Source organism: Chiloscyllium plagiosum, unplaced genomic scaffold, assembly GCF_037043375.1.
Source record: "Chiloscyllium plagiosum isolate Xiang-an unplaced genomic scaffold, Cpla_swu_hap1 HiC_scaffold_26, whole genome shotgun sequence".
In the NCBI taxonomy this organism is placed as follows: domain Eukaryota; kingdom Metazoa; phylum Chordata; class Chondrichthyes; order Orectolobiformes; family Hemiscylliidae; genus Chiloscyllium; species Chiloscyllium plagiosum.
In genome coordinates this window covers 2,728,797-2,744,189 of record NW_028270164.1, presented here as the reverse complement: position 1 = coordinate 2,744,189, position 15,393 = coordinate 2,728,797, and the positions used below count along the sequence as shown (strand labels likewise).

Below are 15,393 nucleotides of genomic sequence, written 5' to 3'. Positions count from 1 at the left end.
TACTGAGGGACTGGGACAGGCAGTGTACACCAGGCAGTGTATACTGAGGGACTGGGACAGTGTATATTGAGGGTGCTAGGAGTCAGTGTACACCAGACAGTGTATACTCGGGGGACTGGGACAGGCAGTGTACACCAGGCAGTGTATACTGAGGGACTGGGACAGTTAGTGTATATTGAGGGTGCTAGGAGTCAGTGTACACCAGGCAGTGTATACTCGGGGGAAATAACAGGCAGTGTATATCGGGGGGAAATAGGAGTCAGTGTACACCAGGCAGTGTATACAGAGGGGAATAGGAGTCAGTGTACATCTGGCAGTGTATACCAAGGGTAAAGAAGTCAGTGTGCATCTGGCAGTGTATATGAGGGGTTAGAGGAGTCAGTTGGTGTAAACTGAGAGATTGAAGAGCAGTCAGTGTATACTGAGGGACTAGTCCGTGTACTCTGAGGGATTTGGAGGTAGTCTGAGGGAGTTGAATGTTAGAGAGATGCAGAGAGTGAAGGGAGGCAGGCTCTGAGTGTTGGACAGTGGCACTGTGAACACAGAACAGCTGTTACTAGAGAGATCCAGGGACACCCGGTTAACCAGGGCAGGGGAGATTGGTTAAACATGCATTATTGTCCGGAGTTATAAAGATAACCAGCCAGTGAGTGCAGGCTACAGAACAGACCAAGTCAACAGCTGGGTTATGAAAGTTAACTCTCTGAATATTTAATTCACGGCGAAAGTTTGATGATAGCGAACTGAGATTGAAAGTAAAGTGTGTAAAACAAAACAAATTACAAGCGACAGCGGAGTGTTTCAAGAGTAGTTGTATTCCTGTGCGGCCAGAAACAGTGTGAATGATTGCATTTATTGAACCTCCACCAGCCGTGAGGAGTCTGCCCGTGCTCGGGTTGGATTGTCGCTGCTGCAGATCAAAGGCGCACATTTGAAAGTGCATTTTTGAAATTTAAATCCGGTCGTTATCGAGAGAAGTCGGAGATGTCGACGCTGACGTTTAAGAACAAGCTGGTGAATTTGCTGTGTTGCAAGTTCTGTGACAATATGCTGTGTGCCCGGGGTATGAAGGCAGTGCTCCTTGCTGACACAGACGTGGAGCTTTATTCCACTGACATCCCTCCCACAAGGTAAGGAGCAGGATGTCATATCGCCCAGCTCTGCCTGTTATTTTCTTACAGGATTCCAACTGCCTGCATTTTAGTGGAGAAGGGTGAGTATGTGGAGCTCCGAGAGTCATTGAGCTGGGTATCGACTTCCTTGAAGGGGAAATCTGGATAACTTAACAGTAAAGTCCTGGGGAGTGTTGCCGAACAAAGACCTTGGAGTGCAGGTTCATATTTACTTGAAAGTGGAGTTGCGGGTAGTGAGGAAGGCGGTTGGTACGCTTGCCTTTTGGTCAGTGCATTGAGAATAGGAGTTTGCAGCTGTAAAGGACATTGACTTCTGGTCTCCCTGCTTAAAGAAAGATGTTGTGAAACTTGAAAAGGTTCAGAGAAAAGTTCCAAATATGTTGCAAGGGTTGCACCTATAGCGAGAGGCTGGGGCTATTTTCCCTGGAGCATTGCAGGTTAAGGGGGTCACGTTATAGAGGTTTATAAAATCATGAGAGGCATGAATAGAGTAAAATAATCAAGGCCTTTTCCCTGGGATGCGGGAGCCCAAAACTAGAGGCCATAGGTTTAATGTAAGAAGGGAAAGATTTAAAAGGAATCTAAGGATTCTGTTTCTCACAGAGGATGGTGAATGTATGAAATGAGTTGCCAGAGGAAGTCATGGAGGTGATTACAATTACAACATTTAAAAGACATCTTAATGGCTATATGAATAGGAATGGTTTAGAGGGATATGGGTCAAATGCTGGCAAATAGGACTAGATTAATTTGGGATATCTGTTTGACATTGCTGAGTTGGACTGCAGGCTCTGTTTCTGTGCTGTGCAGCCCTATGACTCTAAACATGAGGGAGTAAGGGGGAGAGGAGGATGGGCTGATGGGGTGAGAGGCTGCTGTCCAATAACACTGGCATAGACTAAGCTGAATTAAATGCCCTGTTTATATACTGGAAATATTATGGAATGGTGCATTTAAAATAATGGAACTGGATCAGCTGTGGGAACAACAGCTACCTGTTTGAGTCAGAAGGTTGTGGATTTAAGTTTCACTCCAGAAATGGAACAAAACTCTAGGTTGGCACTCAGTGAGGGAGTGATGCACTGCCAGGAGCACTTCTGTTTTTTTGGACAAGATGTCAAATCAAAACTTCATCTGCTGTTTGCTATGAAATATCTTGTTTCACTATTGGAAGTGTAGAGTTCTCCCAAGTATCCTGGCCAATGATCATTCCTCAAACCATTATCCAGACATTATCACAACACTGTTTGTGGAAGTTTGTAGTATACCAATAGGTGCCGCATTACCTACATTTTAACATTGACCACGTTTAAATATTATTTCATTGGTTGTAAAGAACTTTGATAATGTCCTCAGGTCATGAAAGGTACTATATAAATCTAAGCCTTTCAAATTATTTTCTGCTAACCAGCTTGATCAGAACTGCTTTAGAAACTTATGGATGATGCATTTAATGGCTTGGAGATGACTGTTTCTTCTAAACTGGGAGCAACATTACACAAAACCGACTTACTAAGTTGCCTGGTTAATATCACTCTCGGCACCCACAGATTAGAGTGGAAGCTATCTATCAAGATTCTGTTTTCTGATGGGTATTCTGTCAAATATCTACTGGAAAATGTGTATGTGGGAAGGAATTTGTTTCAGTTGTGATTCCTGTTGCATGTCACCTACCAGCTGAGTAATGTGCTAGCAATCTCATTCAATGAGTTTTAAGATTTGTAGCTCAGATTGAGGTTCTGGCTGTAGGTTTGCTCACTGAGCTGGAAGGTTTCTTTTCAGATGTTTCCTCACCATGCTAGGTAACATCATCAGTGAGCCTCCGGATGAAGCACTGGTGGCATGGCCTGCTTTCTATGTGTGTTTAGGGTTCCTTGGGTCAATGACATCACCACAGGAAATGACATAGTTTCCTGTTCTTTTTCTTGGGGTGGTAAATGGGATCCAAGTCAATGTGTTTGTTTAGTTCCGGTTGGAATCCCATTCTTCTCAGAATTCTTGTGTGTGTCTCTGTCCTAGAATGGATGTGTTGTCCCAGTCGAAGTGGTGTCCTTCCTTATCTGTGTGTAAGGATATTAGTGAGAGTGGGTCATGTCTTTTTGTGCCTTGTTGATGTTCATGTATCCTGGCTAGTTTTCTGCCTGTTTGTCCAATGTAGTATTTGGTACAGTTCTTGAAAGGTATTTTGTAAATGAGTTGAAACTTTATTGCTGGAACAGCACAGCAGGTCAGGCAGCATCAAGGGAACAGGAGATTCGACGTTTCGGGCACAGGCCCTTCTTCAGGAATGAGCAGAGAGTGTTCAGCAGGAGAAGATAAAAGGTAGGGAGGAGGGACTTGGAGGAGGGGAGTTGGAAATGTGATAGGTGGAAAGAGGTCAAGGTGAGGGTGATAGGTCGGAGTAGGGTGGAGGCGGAGAGGTCAAGAAGAAGACTGCAGGTCAGGAAGGCGGTGCCGGGCTGGAAGGATCCGGCTGAGACAAGGTGGGGGGAGGGGGGATGAAGAAACTGGTGAAGTCCAAGTTCATCCCCTGCGGTTGGAGGGTTCCCAGTCGGAAGATAAGACGCTCCTCCTCCGACCGTCGGGTTGTTGTGGTTTGGCGGTGGATGAGTCCAATGACCTGCATATCCTCGGTGGAGTGGGAGGGGGAGTTGAAATGCTGTGCCACAGGTTGGTTGGGTTGGTTCGTCCGGGTGGCCCAGAGGTGCTCCCTGAATCGCTCCGCAAGTAGGCGGCCTGTTTCCCCAATATAGAGGAGGCCACACCGGCTGCAGCGGATGCAGTAGATGATGTGGGTGGAGGTGCAGGTGAATCTGTGGCGGATATGGAAGTTTCCCTTGGGGCCTTGGAGAGAAGTGAGGGGGGAGGTGTGGGCGCAAGTGTTGCACCTCCTGCGGTTGCAAGGGAAGGTGCCGGGAGTGGTGGTTGGGTCGGTGGGGGGTGTGGATCTGACAAGGGAGTCGCGGAAGGAGTGGTCTCTACGGAAAGCTGATAGGGGAGGGGAGGGAAATATATCCTTGGTGCTGGGGTCTGTTTGGAGGTGGCGGAAGTGACGGCGGATGATGCGCTGTACATGGAGATTGGTGGGGTGGTAGGTGAGGACCAGTGGGGTTCTGTCCTGGTGGCGGTTGGAGGGGCGGGGCTCAAGGGCGGAGGAGCGGGAAGTGGAGGAGATGCGGTGGAGGGCACCGTCGACCACGTCGGGGGGGAAATTGCGGTCCTTGAAGAAGGAGGCCATCTGTGTTGTACGTATTTTGAACTGGTCCTCCTGGGAGCAGATGCGGCGGAGACGAAGGAATTGGGAGAATGGGATGGCGTTTTTACAGGGGGCAGGATGGGAGGAGGTGTAGTCCAGGTAGCTGTGGGAGTCGGTAGGTTTGTAGTAGATGTCCGTGTTGATTCGGTCGCCTGAGATAGAAACAGAAAGGTCTAGGAAGGGGAGGGAGGAGTCCGAGACTGTCCAGGTGAATTTGAGGTCGGGGTGGAAGGTGTTGGTGTAGTGGATGAACTGTTCAACCTCCTCGTGGGAGCACGAGGTAGCGCCGATACAGTCATCAATGTAGCGAAGAAAAAGATGGGGGGTGGGGCCAGTGTAGTTGCGGAAGATGGATTGTTCCACATACCCTACGAAGAGGCAGGCATAGCTGGGGCCCATGCGGGTGCCCATGGCTACTCCTTTTGTTTGGAGAAAGTGGGAGGATTGGAAAGAAAAGTTGTTCAGGGTGAGGACCAGTTCGGTCAGTCGAAGGAGGGTGTCGGTGGAAGGGTACTGGGTGGTACGGCGGGAAAGGAAGAAGCGGAGTGCTTTGAGTACGGCGGGAAAGGAAGAAGCGGAGTGCTTTGAGTACGGCGGGAAAGGAAGAAGCGGAGTGCTTTGAGTACGGCGGGAAAGGAAGAAGCGGAGTGCTTTGAGTACGGCGGGAAAGGAAGAAGCGGAGTGCTTTGAGTCATTTTGTAAATGACATTAGTTTTGCTTGTTGTCTGTATCGGGTCTTTCAAGTTCATTATTGTGTTGGTGGGTTTGTGGGCTGCCATGATGCCAAGGGGTCTGAGTAATCTGGCAGTCATTTCCAAGATGTCTTTGATGTGGGGGGGGGAGAGTGGCGAGGGTTTCTGGGCATGTTTTGTCTTTTTGTTTGGGTTTGTTGCTGAGAAATCGATGGATTGTGTCCATTGGGTATCCGTTCTTTTTAAATACACTGTAGGTGATTTTTCTCTGCGCTGTGTAGTTCCTCTGCGCTGCAGTGTATGGTGGCTCGTTGAAATAATGTTCTAATGCAGCTTCGTTTGTGGGTGTTGGGATGATTCCTTCTGTAGGAGAAAGTGAGGACTGCAGATGCTAGAGATCAGAGCTGAAAATGTGTTGCTGGAAAAGTGCAGCAGGTCAGGCAGCATCCAAGGAACAGGAGAATCAACGTTTTGGGCATAAGCCCTTCTTCAGGAATGAGGAAAGTGTGTCCAGCAAGCTAAGATAAAAGGTAGGGAGGAGGGACTTGGGGGAGGGGCGTTGGAATTGCGATAGGTGGAGGGAGGTCAAGGTGAGGGTGATAGGCCGGAGTGGGGTGGGGGCAGAGAGGTCAGGAAGAAGATTGCAGGTTAGGAAGGCGGTGCTGAGTTCGAGGGATTTGACTGAGACAAGGTGGGGGGAGGGGAAATGAGGAAACTGGAGAAATCTGAGTTCATCCCTTGTGGTTGGAGGGTTCCCAGGCAGAAGATGAGGTGCTCTTCCTACAACGGTCGTGTTGCCATGGTCTGGCGATGGAGGAGTCCAAGGACCTGCATGTCCTTGGTGGAGTGGGAGGGGGAGTTGAAGTGTTGAGCCACGGGGTGGTTGGGTTGGTTGGTCGGTCCGGGTGTCCCAGAGGTGTTCTCTGAAACGTTCCGCAAGTAGGCAGCCTGTCTCCCCAATATAGAGGAGGCCACATCGGGTGCAGCGGATGCAATAGATGATGTGTGTGGAGGTGTAGGTGAATTTGTGGCGGATATGGAAGTGCCCCTTGGGGCCTTGGAGGGAAGTAAGTGGGGAGGTGTGGGCGAAGTTTTGCATTTCTTGCGGTTGCAGGGGAAGGTGCCAGGAGTGGAGGTTGGGTTGGTGGGGGGTGTGGACCTGACGAGGGAGTCACAGAGAGAGTGGTCTTTTCGGAACGCTGATAGGGGAGGGGAGGGAAATATATCCCTGGTGGTGGGGTCCGTTTGGAGGTGGCGGAAATGAAGGCGGATGATACGTTGTACATGGAGGTTGGTGGGGTGATAGGTGAGGACCAGTGGGGTTCTGTCCTGGTGGCGGTTGGAGGGACGGGGCTCAAGGTCAGAGAAGCGGGAAGTGGAAGAGATGCGGTGGAGGGCATCGTCGACTACGTCTGGCGGGAAATTGCGGAAATAGGCCTCCTTCTTCAAGGACCGCAATTTCCCGCTAAGAACCCTGATATCGGAGATCCCATGGGTGTTCTATTGGGACCAAAATATTGTCTGATACATTGTGATCATTCCAATTTTGAAGGGAATCCTATAAACAAACAGAATACATGTAATCAACAATTTCCTGTGGAATTTCCTATTCACATAAAATATCGTGCTTCCTGATTTTTTTTGAGGGAGATAGATTCATTTAAAGTTAAATCAGAACTAAATCTAACTGTTTGCTTGGTCTTAGTCAGGTCTGCTTTCCTCTAAGTCACCACAGATTATTATCAGTGGGGCAGTTACTCAGTCTGTCTATTTTGCTTGTTTCTGTGTCTTCCTTGATTTTATAATATATTTCAATTGCATGGAAACTATTTGCAAGTCGTTTTGCTATAACACGCGTCTTGTCAGTGCAAATTGACTATAACGCGATCATTGAATTCTAGACATTGTTTGGATAATGCAAACTTTCTACTGAATAGGTATAGCAATCTTCTCCAGCATGACTTTCTATAGCGCAAGGTTGCAGAGGAACACACCTATCACGTTATAGCAGAATGACCTGTACTATGTGTACCAATTCTGATATTTATTCCTATCTCTCCACCTCCAAACCTGAGAGATAAGAATGACAGGAGATCCTATAATTAGCATGATTAGCATCGATGATGTGCTGTTTTACGTCAATATAGGTAACCCTTTGTTTAAAAAAAAAGTATTTGAGTTAATATGGAGCCTAGTCGTGAGCATTGTATATGCCCAGGTGAGTGATATTAATGCACATGACCTTGCTCATTTCATTACCATGCAGAGTTTCTGATCCTCCTGAATTTCACAACTTCATTTGTATACAACCTTTAATAAACTGGGAAAGTTTATTCCATCTTATGCAGCCCATGAGTAGATTTGAAGAAATTGGAGTCAGGAACTGCAACTTTTGAGAAGATTGATGTTTTAGCCTGTTAGTCTGGCTTTATTCATGACAATAGCTGCAGATGTATCATCCACAGGACTAGGAACAAGACCTTATCCAAGTACAAGCCAAAGGAACAAGAAAATGGGTCTATTTTATTTTGAGAGCATTGACAGCAAATTAACTGTGGTATGCAACTGTGGAGAAGGAAGCATCAGCTGTGACAGGACATTGTGAAAAACTTGGAAAATACCTCATGGGACTGAAATTCCTGGTTGAGGTGCAACAGAAACCTTTGGTAATGGAATTGAAAGGAATTCTGAAATGCCTTCAATGCACACAACGATGCAGGCTTGGGTTGAAAATAACTACAGCATAGTCTATGTTCCAGGCAAGGTGCAAATAATGATGTGGAGGTGCTGGGGTTGAACCGGGGTGGACAAGGTCAGAAGTCAGATGACACCAGGTTATACTCCAATGGATTTATTTGAAATCACAAGCTTTTGAAGCGTTGTCCCTTCATCAGCTGAAGTGAGAGAGAAGTATACAGGCACATAATTTATAGGCAGAGAGATCAAAAGATCATACAAATGGTGTGGATGGAGTATTGACAAGCCAAATAAGTCTCTGCAAGTGATCAAGAGTGTCAGATGGTATGAGTAAAGTGACAACAGCTGAATAATAAGTGAAGGGATGATCTATAATCTGGTTAAATTTTTTTTTCTTTTCTTCTTTTTTCTTTTTTTTTCTTTTTCTTTTGTATTTTTTTTTAAACCCCCACACTACCACCTAAGTGCGGTAGTATAATCTGGTTAAATGAGGCAAAGAGATAATTACAAAAAAAAGGTGGTGCTGGACACAAAGCAAATGACTGGAATAGCATAATAGGTATGAGAGTTGCATGCTAAGGGACTCACCAAAGTAATAAGTAATCCAAACCCATTTCACCCCCTTCCATAACATATAACATCAGATTGTGGTCTTGATTTGAAGGCCCTGATCACAATTTGCCTGTCAGCAAAGTACAGTGTCTCTGCAGACCCAAAACGTCCATGTTGAGGTTTGTACTATCACCAAAATGCAAATGATCTGCAATTTTCTTGCTCCTCACCCAGGTATGCTTCACGTCGCAATTGTAGCCATCTGGCATCTCTCCAAATTACTTACCTTTATATGGGTAATTTGAAGAAGTTAATGCAGCTGAAGCCAATCCTATGCAGATCAAATGTCACACTATTAAAAACCACAGAAAAGGATGCTGATGGCAGTCAGAAACAAGAACCCTACACACTAAGTCAGTAAAGACACCTGTGGGCTCTTGTGGTAGCATCGCTACTTTTGAGCCAGAAAGCCTGGGGGTCAAGTCCCACCTGCTCCAGAGTCGTCATAACATGTCTGAACAGGTTGATGAAACATGTCTAACATGTTTTAGGGAGGACAGTTAAAGGTAGTTAGGGCTTAAATTCTAAAGAAGAAACAATAAAGGCACCCAAATTGCCCTCCAGCGATTACCGAAAGGGAAAAATTAAATACCAGATGGTGGTGCATTGCTTTGGTTTCTGTATTATGCTGATCACCCTCTTGATTGGGCCAATTATTGTTGTGGGGATCATGCTGCTGAGTGATGAAAGTTGCAACTATTCTTTCACACTGACTTGTTCTAAATTACAGGGCTGTGGACTTTGTTGGAAATTGTTACCTCACAGAAAGCTGCAAATGTAAAATAAAAGACATTGCATGTTTAAAATGGTAAGTGTGTTCTCATCTCTAATTAGAAGTTGTAAGTGAATGGCCATAGAAGAATGAATGCCAAAATTCTGCTTGACTCATGTTAAGAACAACTAACCTACAGCAATAGTAACTCTTCTGTAGGACTGAGAAGTGGGAAGGCAGCAGCTGGTAGTGTATTCCCACTTCTGTGCCATTTTGCCAGCAGTGGTAAAAATAGCAGATGTACTGCCACCTGAAACCTATTTGAATCACTTAAATACCCAATTTAGGGTTTCTTTCCTCTTCCACTGACTTTCATGGGGTGGGGGTGGGGGTGGCGGGGGTACCTCTACATAGAGACACTGCTTGCTGAACCCTGGGGTCGTGATGAGGGGTGCAGAGGGAGCTTCCTTGTGGACATATTTGGGCAGTCACCATCACTGGCTACTCCTGCCTTTAGCGAGATCCACTGTATCCTTGCCGATACCTACCCTCCTAGCCTTGGCATTTCCAGACCCTACTTGTCATTTTGTATCCTTGAGTTCCAGAATGAGTTAGCTAGCAGATCCTGCTGCTGAGATAGAATTCCACTACAGAGGCAAACAAAAACCATTTAACCCCTGAAACGTGTTGCACCATTTAGTTAGATCATGGCTGATTTATTCGTCCATTTGTCTACATTCCTTATCTACTCATGTTAATCCAGCAAAAAACAATCCATATTCCCTAACATGATCCATTTTCTTTAATGTCTTTTAGGTGTCATTTTGCACTCTGTCAAAATATTGAGCATTCAAATCTCACCATAGATTTGATCATATTGTTTTGATCTGTTGCAGTGCAGTGAGGGAGCGTACCCTGGTGGAATTGCCATTTTTCAAAAAAGATATTCAACAAATTCTTGTCTGCTGCTTAGGCGAGCACTAAAGAATCTGTAGAATTTCAAATGGTGTGCTAACCATAGAACATAGAAAAGTACAGCATAGAACAGGCCCTTTGACCCACGATGTTGTGCCGAGATTTAATCCTAATGTAAAATATAGACCAGGAGTGCAGGAGTAGGCCATTCTGCCCTTCGAGCCAGCACTACCATTCATTATGATCATGGTTGATCATCCACAATCAGTATCCTGTTCCTGTCTTATCCCCATAACCCTTGATCCCACTATCCCTAAGAGCTCTATCCAACTCTTTCTTGAAAGTATCCAGAGACTTGGCCTCCACAGCCTTCTGGGGGAGAGCATTCCATACACCCACCACTCTCTGGGTGAAGAGGTTTCTCCTCAACTCTGTTCTAAGTGGCCTACCCCTTATTTTTAAACAGCGTTCTGGACTTGCCCATCAGCGGAAACCTGCTTCCTGCCTCCAGAGTGTCCAATCCTTTAATAACCTCATACGTCTCAATCAGATCCCCTCTCAGCTTTCTAAACTCAAGTGTATACAAGCCCAGTCACTCCAATCTTTCAGCGTAAGATAGTCCCACCATTCCGGGAATTGACCTCGTGAACCAACGCTGCACTCCCTCAATAGCCAGAATGTCCTTCCTCAAATTTGGAGACCACAATATTCCAGGTGCAGTCTCACCAGGGCCCTGTACAGCTGCAGAAGGGCCTCTTTGCTTCTATACTCAATTCCTCTTGTTATGAAGGCCAGCCTGCCATTAGCTTGCTTCACTGCCTGCTGTGCCTGCATGCTTATAATATAGTAACAACCTACGTATCCCTCAACTCACTGCTATCCATGTGCACGTCCAACAGTCGCTTAAATGTCCCTAATGATTCTGCTTCACCACCACCACTGGTAGCTCATTCTGTACATTCATAACTCTCTGTGTAAAGAACCTACCTCTGACATCTCCTTTATACCTTCCTCCTAATATCTTCAAACTATGACTTCTCGTACCAGTCAATCCTGCCCTGGGGAAAAGTCTCTGGCTATTGACTCTATCTATTCCCCTCATTATTTTGTACACCTGGATCTGGTCTCCTCCTTCTCTCCCTCCTTCTCTCCATAGAGAAAAGTCCGAGCTTATTCAACCTTTCTTCATAAGGCAAGCCCTCCAGTTCAGGCAGCATCCTGGTAAACCTTCTTTGCACCCTCTCCAAAGCCTCTGTATCTTTCCTATAGTAGGGTGACCAGAACTGGACACAATATTCCAAGTGTGGCCTCACCAGGGACCTGTAGAGCTGCAGCAAAACCTCATGGCTCTTAAACTTTATCCCCCTGTTGATGAAAGCCAAAACACCATTTGCTTCCTTAACAACCCTATCCATTTGGGTGGCAACTTTGAGGGATCTATGTACTTGCACACCCAAGTTCCTCCACACTGCCAAGAATCCTGTCTTTCATCCTATATTCAGCATTTGATTTTGACCTTCCAAAATGTATCACTTCGCATTTACCCAGGTTGAACTCCATCTGCTAAGCCACTGGCGAGGATATTTGCCTCCTCACTCTCCACGGGAGTCATACCGGAGGATTGGAAGGAGGCGAATGTTATTCCTCTTTTCAAGAAGGGTAATAGGGAAATTGCTGGCAATTACAGACCAGTCAGTCTTACGTCTGTGGTCAGCAAAGTTTTGGAAACAATTCTGAGGGAATTTCTCAGCCCAGCTCTACATTCTGTCTATGTCGCACTGCAGCCTGCAGTAGCCCTCTATACTATCGACGACACGTCCAACCTTTGTGTCATCTGCAAATTTACTAACCCACCCCCTTAACCTTCTCATCCAAGTCATTTATAAAAACTACAAAGAGCAAAGGCCCAAGAACAGAGTCCTGCGGGACCCCACTCACCACTGTCCTCCAGGCAGAATACTTTCCATCTACAAACACTCTCTGCTTTCTGTCAGATGTCCAAATCTCCCTCTATCCCATACTTCCTGACTTTATGAATGAGCCTACAATGGGGAACCTTATCAAATGCCTTGCTGAAATCTATATGCACCACATCCGCTGCTCGACTGTTGTCGATCTGTCTTGACACCTACTCAAAGAACTCAATAAGATTTGTGAGACATGACCTGAGCCTCACAAAGCCATGCTGACTGCCTTTAATCACACAATGCTTTGCCAAATAATCATAAATCCCATCCCTCAGAATTGTTTCCAAAACTTTGCTGACCACAGACGTAAGATTAGATTAGATTAGATTAGATTAGATTAGATTACAGTGTGGAAACAGGCCCTTCGGCCCAACAAGTCCACACCGACCCACCGAAGCGAAACCCACCCATACCCCTACATTTACCCCTTACCTAACACTACGGGCAATTTAGCATGGCCAATTCACCTAACCTGCACATCTTTGGACTGTGGGAGGAAACCGGAGCACCCGGAGGAAACCCACACAGACACGGGGAGAACGTGCAAACTCCACACAGTCAGTCGCCTGAGTCGGGAATTGAACCCGGGTCTCTGGCGCTGCGAGGCAGCAGTGCTAACCACTGTGCCACCGTGCCGCCAGTAAGACTGACTGGTCTGTAATTGCCAGGGATTTCCCTATTACCCTTCTTGAAAAGAGGAACAACATTCGCCTCCTTCCAATCCTCCGGTACGACTCCCGTGGAGAGTGAGGATGTAAATATCCTCGCCAGCGGCTTAGCAACCTCCTTTCTCACTTCCCGGAGTAGCCTGGGATAAGCCATCATGGCCAATCATTCACTTATTCTCTCTGTAACCTTACTAGGAGCAGGCTACCTGAGTAAGAGTGCTTGTGATTCCAAATAAAATGCAGTTTTGAAAATAGGAATGTAGAATACAACAACAAAGAAGTTTAGTATTACAAATCTTTGACCAGATGGCAATTAGAATCTTGTGTTTAGTTTTTAGTGTCCCACCTGAGGAATCATGTCACATCAGTTGCTAGGCTACAACCATAACTACTCATATTGTTTGAAAGCAACACGCTGAGGATGCTGGAAATCTGAAAAAAGAACATGTTGGAAATGCTCAGTAGGCTTGGCAGCATCTGTGCTGCGAGAAGCAATATTAATATTTCAAGTCCATGACCTTTCATCAAAATCACTGCAGGTCACTGACCTGAACAGTTCACTCTGTTTGTCAGTCCACATGTTGCCAGACAAGCTGCATATTTCTAACAATTTCTTATTCACTTTAAATTCAGTTTTTGTTTTGTTTGCTTGTTCAGTCTGGAGCTCTCTCACCTTCTTTCCGAATCATTTCAAGTCTGTAGTATGTTTCTATCCAGCTGACTTCAGCTCTTGGTTCCACAGGTACCTTTTTCAAATGATGCTTTCTCATTGTTAAATGTCCTACTTTACAGCTTCCATAAATAATCTATGTATTTTAAAATAAAAACATTGCAGTCATATTAATAACCAACTTCATATGTTTACCATTAATAGAGCTTTATCATCAAGTGTTTGAGAAATGAAAGTGAGCAAAAAGCTCATGATCTAAATGCCTTTAATTCCCTTAATTTTGACAATGGAAGGAAAGAAAACATTTGATTAATATAGTTTTTAAATGTCTGGTACATAGAAGTGCAGAGATGGGTAATCAAATATGACCAGTTTGTGCAAAGCCAATTCCAATAAGTCCGATGATGGATTTCATTTTGACCCAACATCTCATTTACAACCGAGAGTGTTATTTTTATTTCTATTTCTACACATCTCAGCTCCACAATCATTGAAACCATTAATATTCATCCCTTCTAGATTATATTTTTCTAATGTTCTCTATAGTTAATCAGTCTAACTTGTGCAGAGCACAGCCGCCCAAAGCTCTTTGCCCCTATTCTCATCAACTTACATGAGCTTCTTTGTGTAATGAATTGAATTTAAAATCCTCCTAATTGAGTTTCCCAATGGCCTTGCTATATTCTTCTCCAATCCTGGATCTTTCAGTTCCCTGAGTGAAAGAGTTTATGCTTTCTCACTTTGCTCCTTCTATTTTTTCATCTCTCTCCTCAAACCCAATCCTTTCCCTCATTCCCACACAGTGGTGGCAGAGTCTTTACCAACCTGGCCCTGACTGAGTGTTCTTTCTGAACTGAAGTAACTCCACAGAGGCAGGTATGCTATCACCAAGTCACTTTTTTTATTTACATGTGCATAGATTGACACTGGTCTGGCTTCCTCAGTGCCAGTTCTGAGTGAGCAGGACTTCTTACACATGTTTATTTTTTTAAAAAAGTGTATTTTTAAGGCATCGGAGATTGAATTGGGATCAAGTTGGATCAGTTTTTGATGTTGTTAGGGTAAGGTGGGATCTGTTGCCTGGTAATGGTATTGATATAACTCCAAGGAGGCTGGTATCCCGTCACCAAGTCACTCTTCATTTACACATGGAGAGTCCTTCACACTGATCCAACTCCCTCAGAGCCATCTCTACACATGTGTTTATTTTCCTTTGTTTTTTTTCTTTTTAGCACCCATGTGTGTGCAGGTGTGAGACACAGGGTGCACGAATCTTTATTCGGTTTCCAGCACCAGGAAGATAGGAAACACCCGAGTGACCAGTGACAAGCAGTGCCCTTCACCTCAAAGGGCAACGCTGTGTGATCAAACAGTGAAGGGGAGGGCAGGGATTAAATCAAAATAGAGTTGGAGGGAGAAATAATGCACTCCACTCCCTGCGACGCCCACCTCTCCAACACGTGTTTTTTTTTTCAGAGCCAGCTGTCAGAGCAAACAGAACCTCTAACACTCCTATTTTTTTTAAATCCCCACACTACCGCCTAACTGCGGTAGTGCTTATTTTTCCCCCAGCCCCCATGTTGTGTGTGTGTGTGTGCAGGTGTGAGACACAGTGAGAGACACACAGTGCACGAATCTTTATTCAGTCTCCACCACCAGGAAGAAAGGAAACACCCAAGTGGCCAGTGACAAGCAGTGCCCTTCACATCAAAGGGCAATGCTAACACGTGTTTATTTCTTTTTTTTCTCCTTTTTTTCTTTTTGTGTTTGTTTTTTTTAAACCCCCACACTCCTGCCTAACTGCGGTAGTGCTTTTTTCTCCCCCCAGCATCGATGTTGTGTGTGTGCAGCTGTGAGATACAGTGAGAGACACAAGGTGCACAAATCTTTATTCAAATTTCCACCACCAGGAAGAAAGGAAACACCTGAGTGGCCAGTGACAAGCAATGCCCTCCTCAGAGCGCAATGCTCCGTCCTGTTTTTTTTTTCTTTTTCTTTCTTTTTTAACCTTAAATCCCCACACTCCTGTTTTTTTTCTTTTACAAGGTGTACAAATTTTTATTCGATTTCC

General features: G+C 45.2%; 1 protein-coding gene across 1 annotated transcript in view; it reads left to right on the top strand.

The window, feature by feature from the left end:
* Positions 1 to 290: 290 nt before the first annotated feature.
* LOC122563015 (protein FAM72A) overlaps positions 291 to 15,393 on the top strand; it is a 33,931-nt gene continuing 18,828 nt past the window's right edge. The window contains exons 1-2 of the mRNA XM_043716320.2: positions 291 to 1,130; positions 9,121 to 9,198. Coding sequence (XP_043572255.1) covers positions 985 to 1,130; positions 9,121 to 9,198 — 224 coding nt within the window. The 5' untranslated portion in view covers positions 291 to 984. The remainder of the gene's footprint in view (positions 1,131 to 9,120; positions 9,199 to 15,393) is intronic.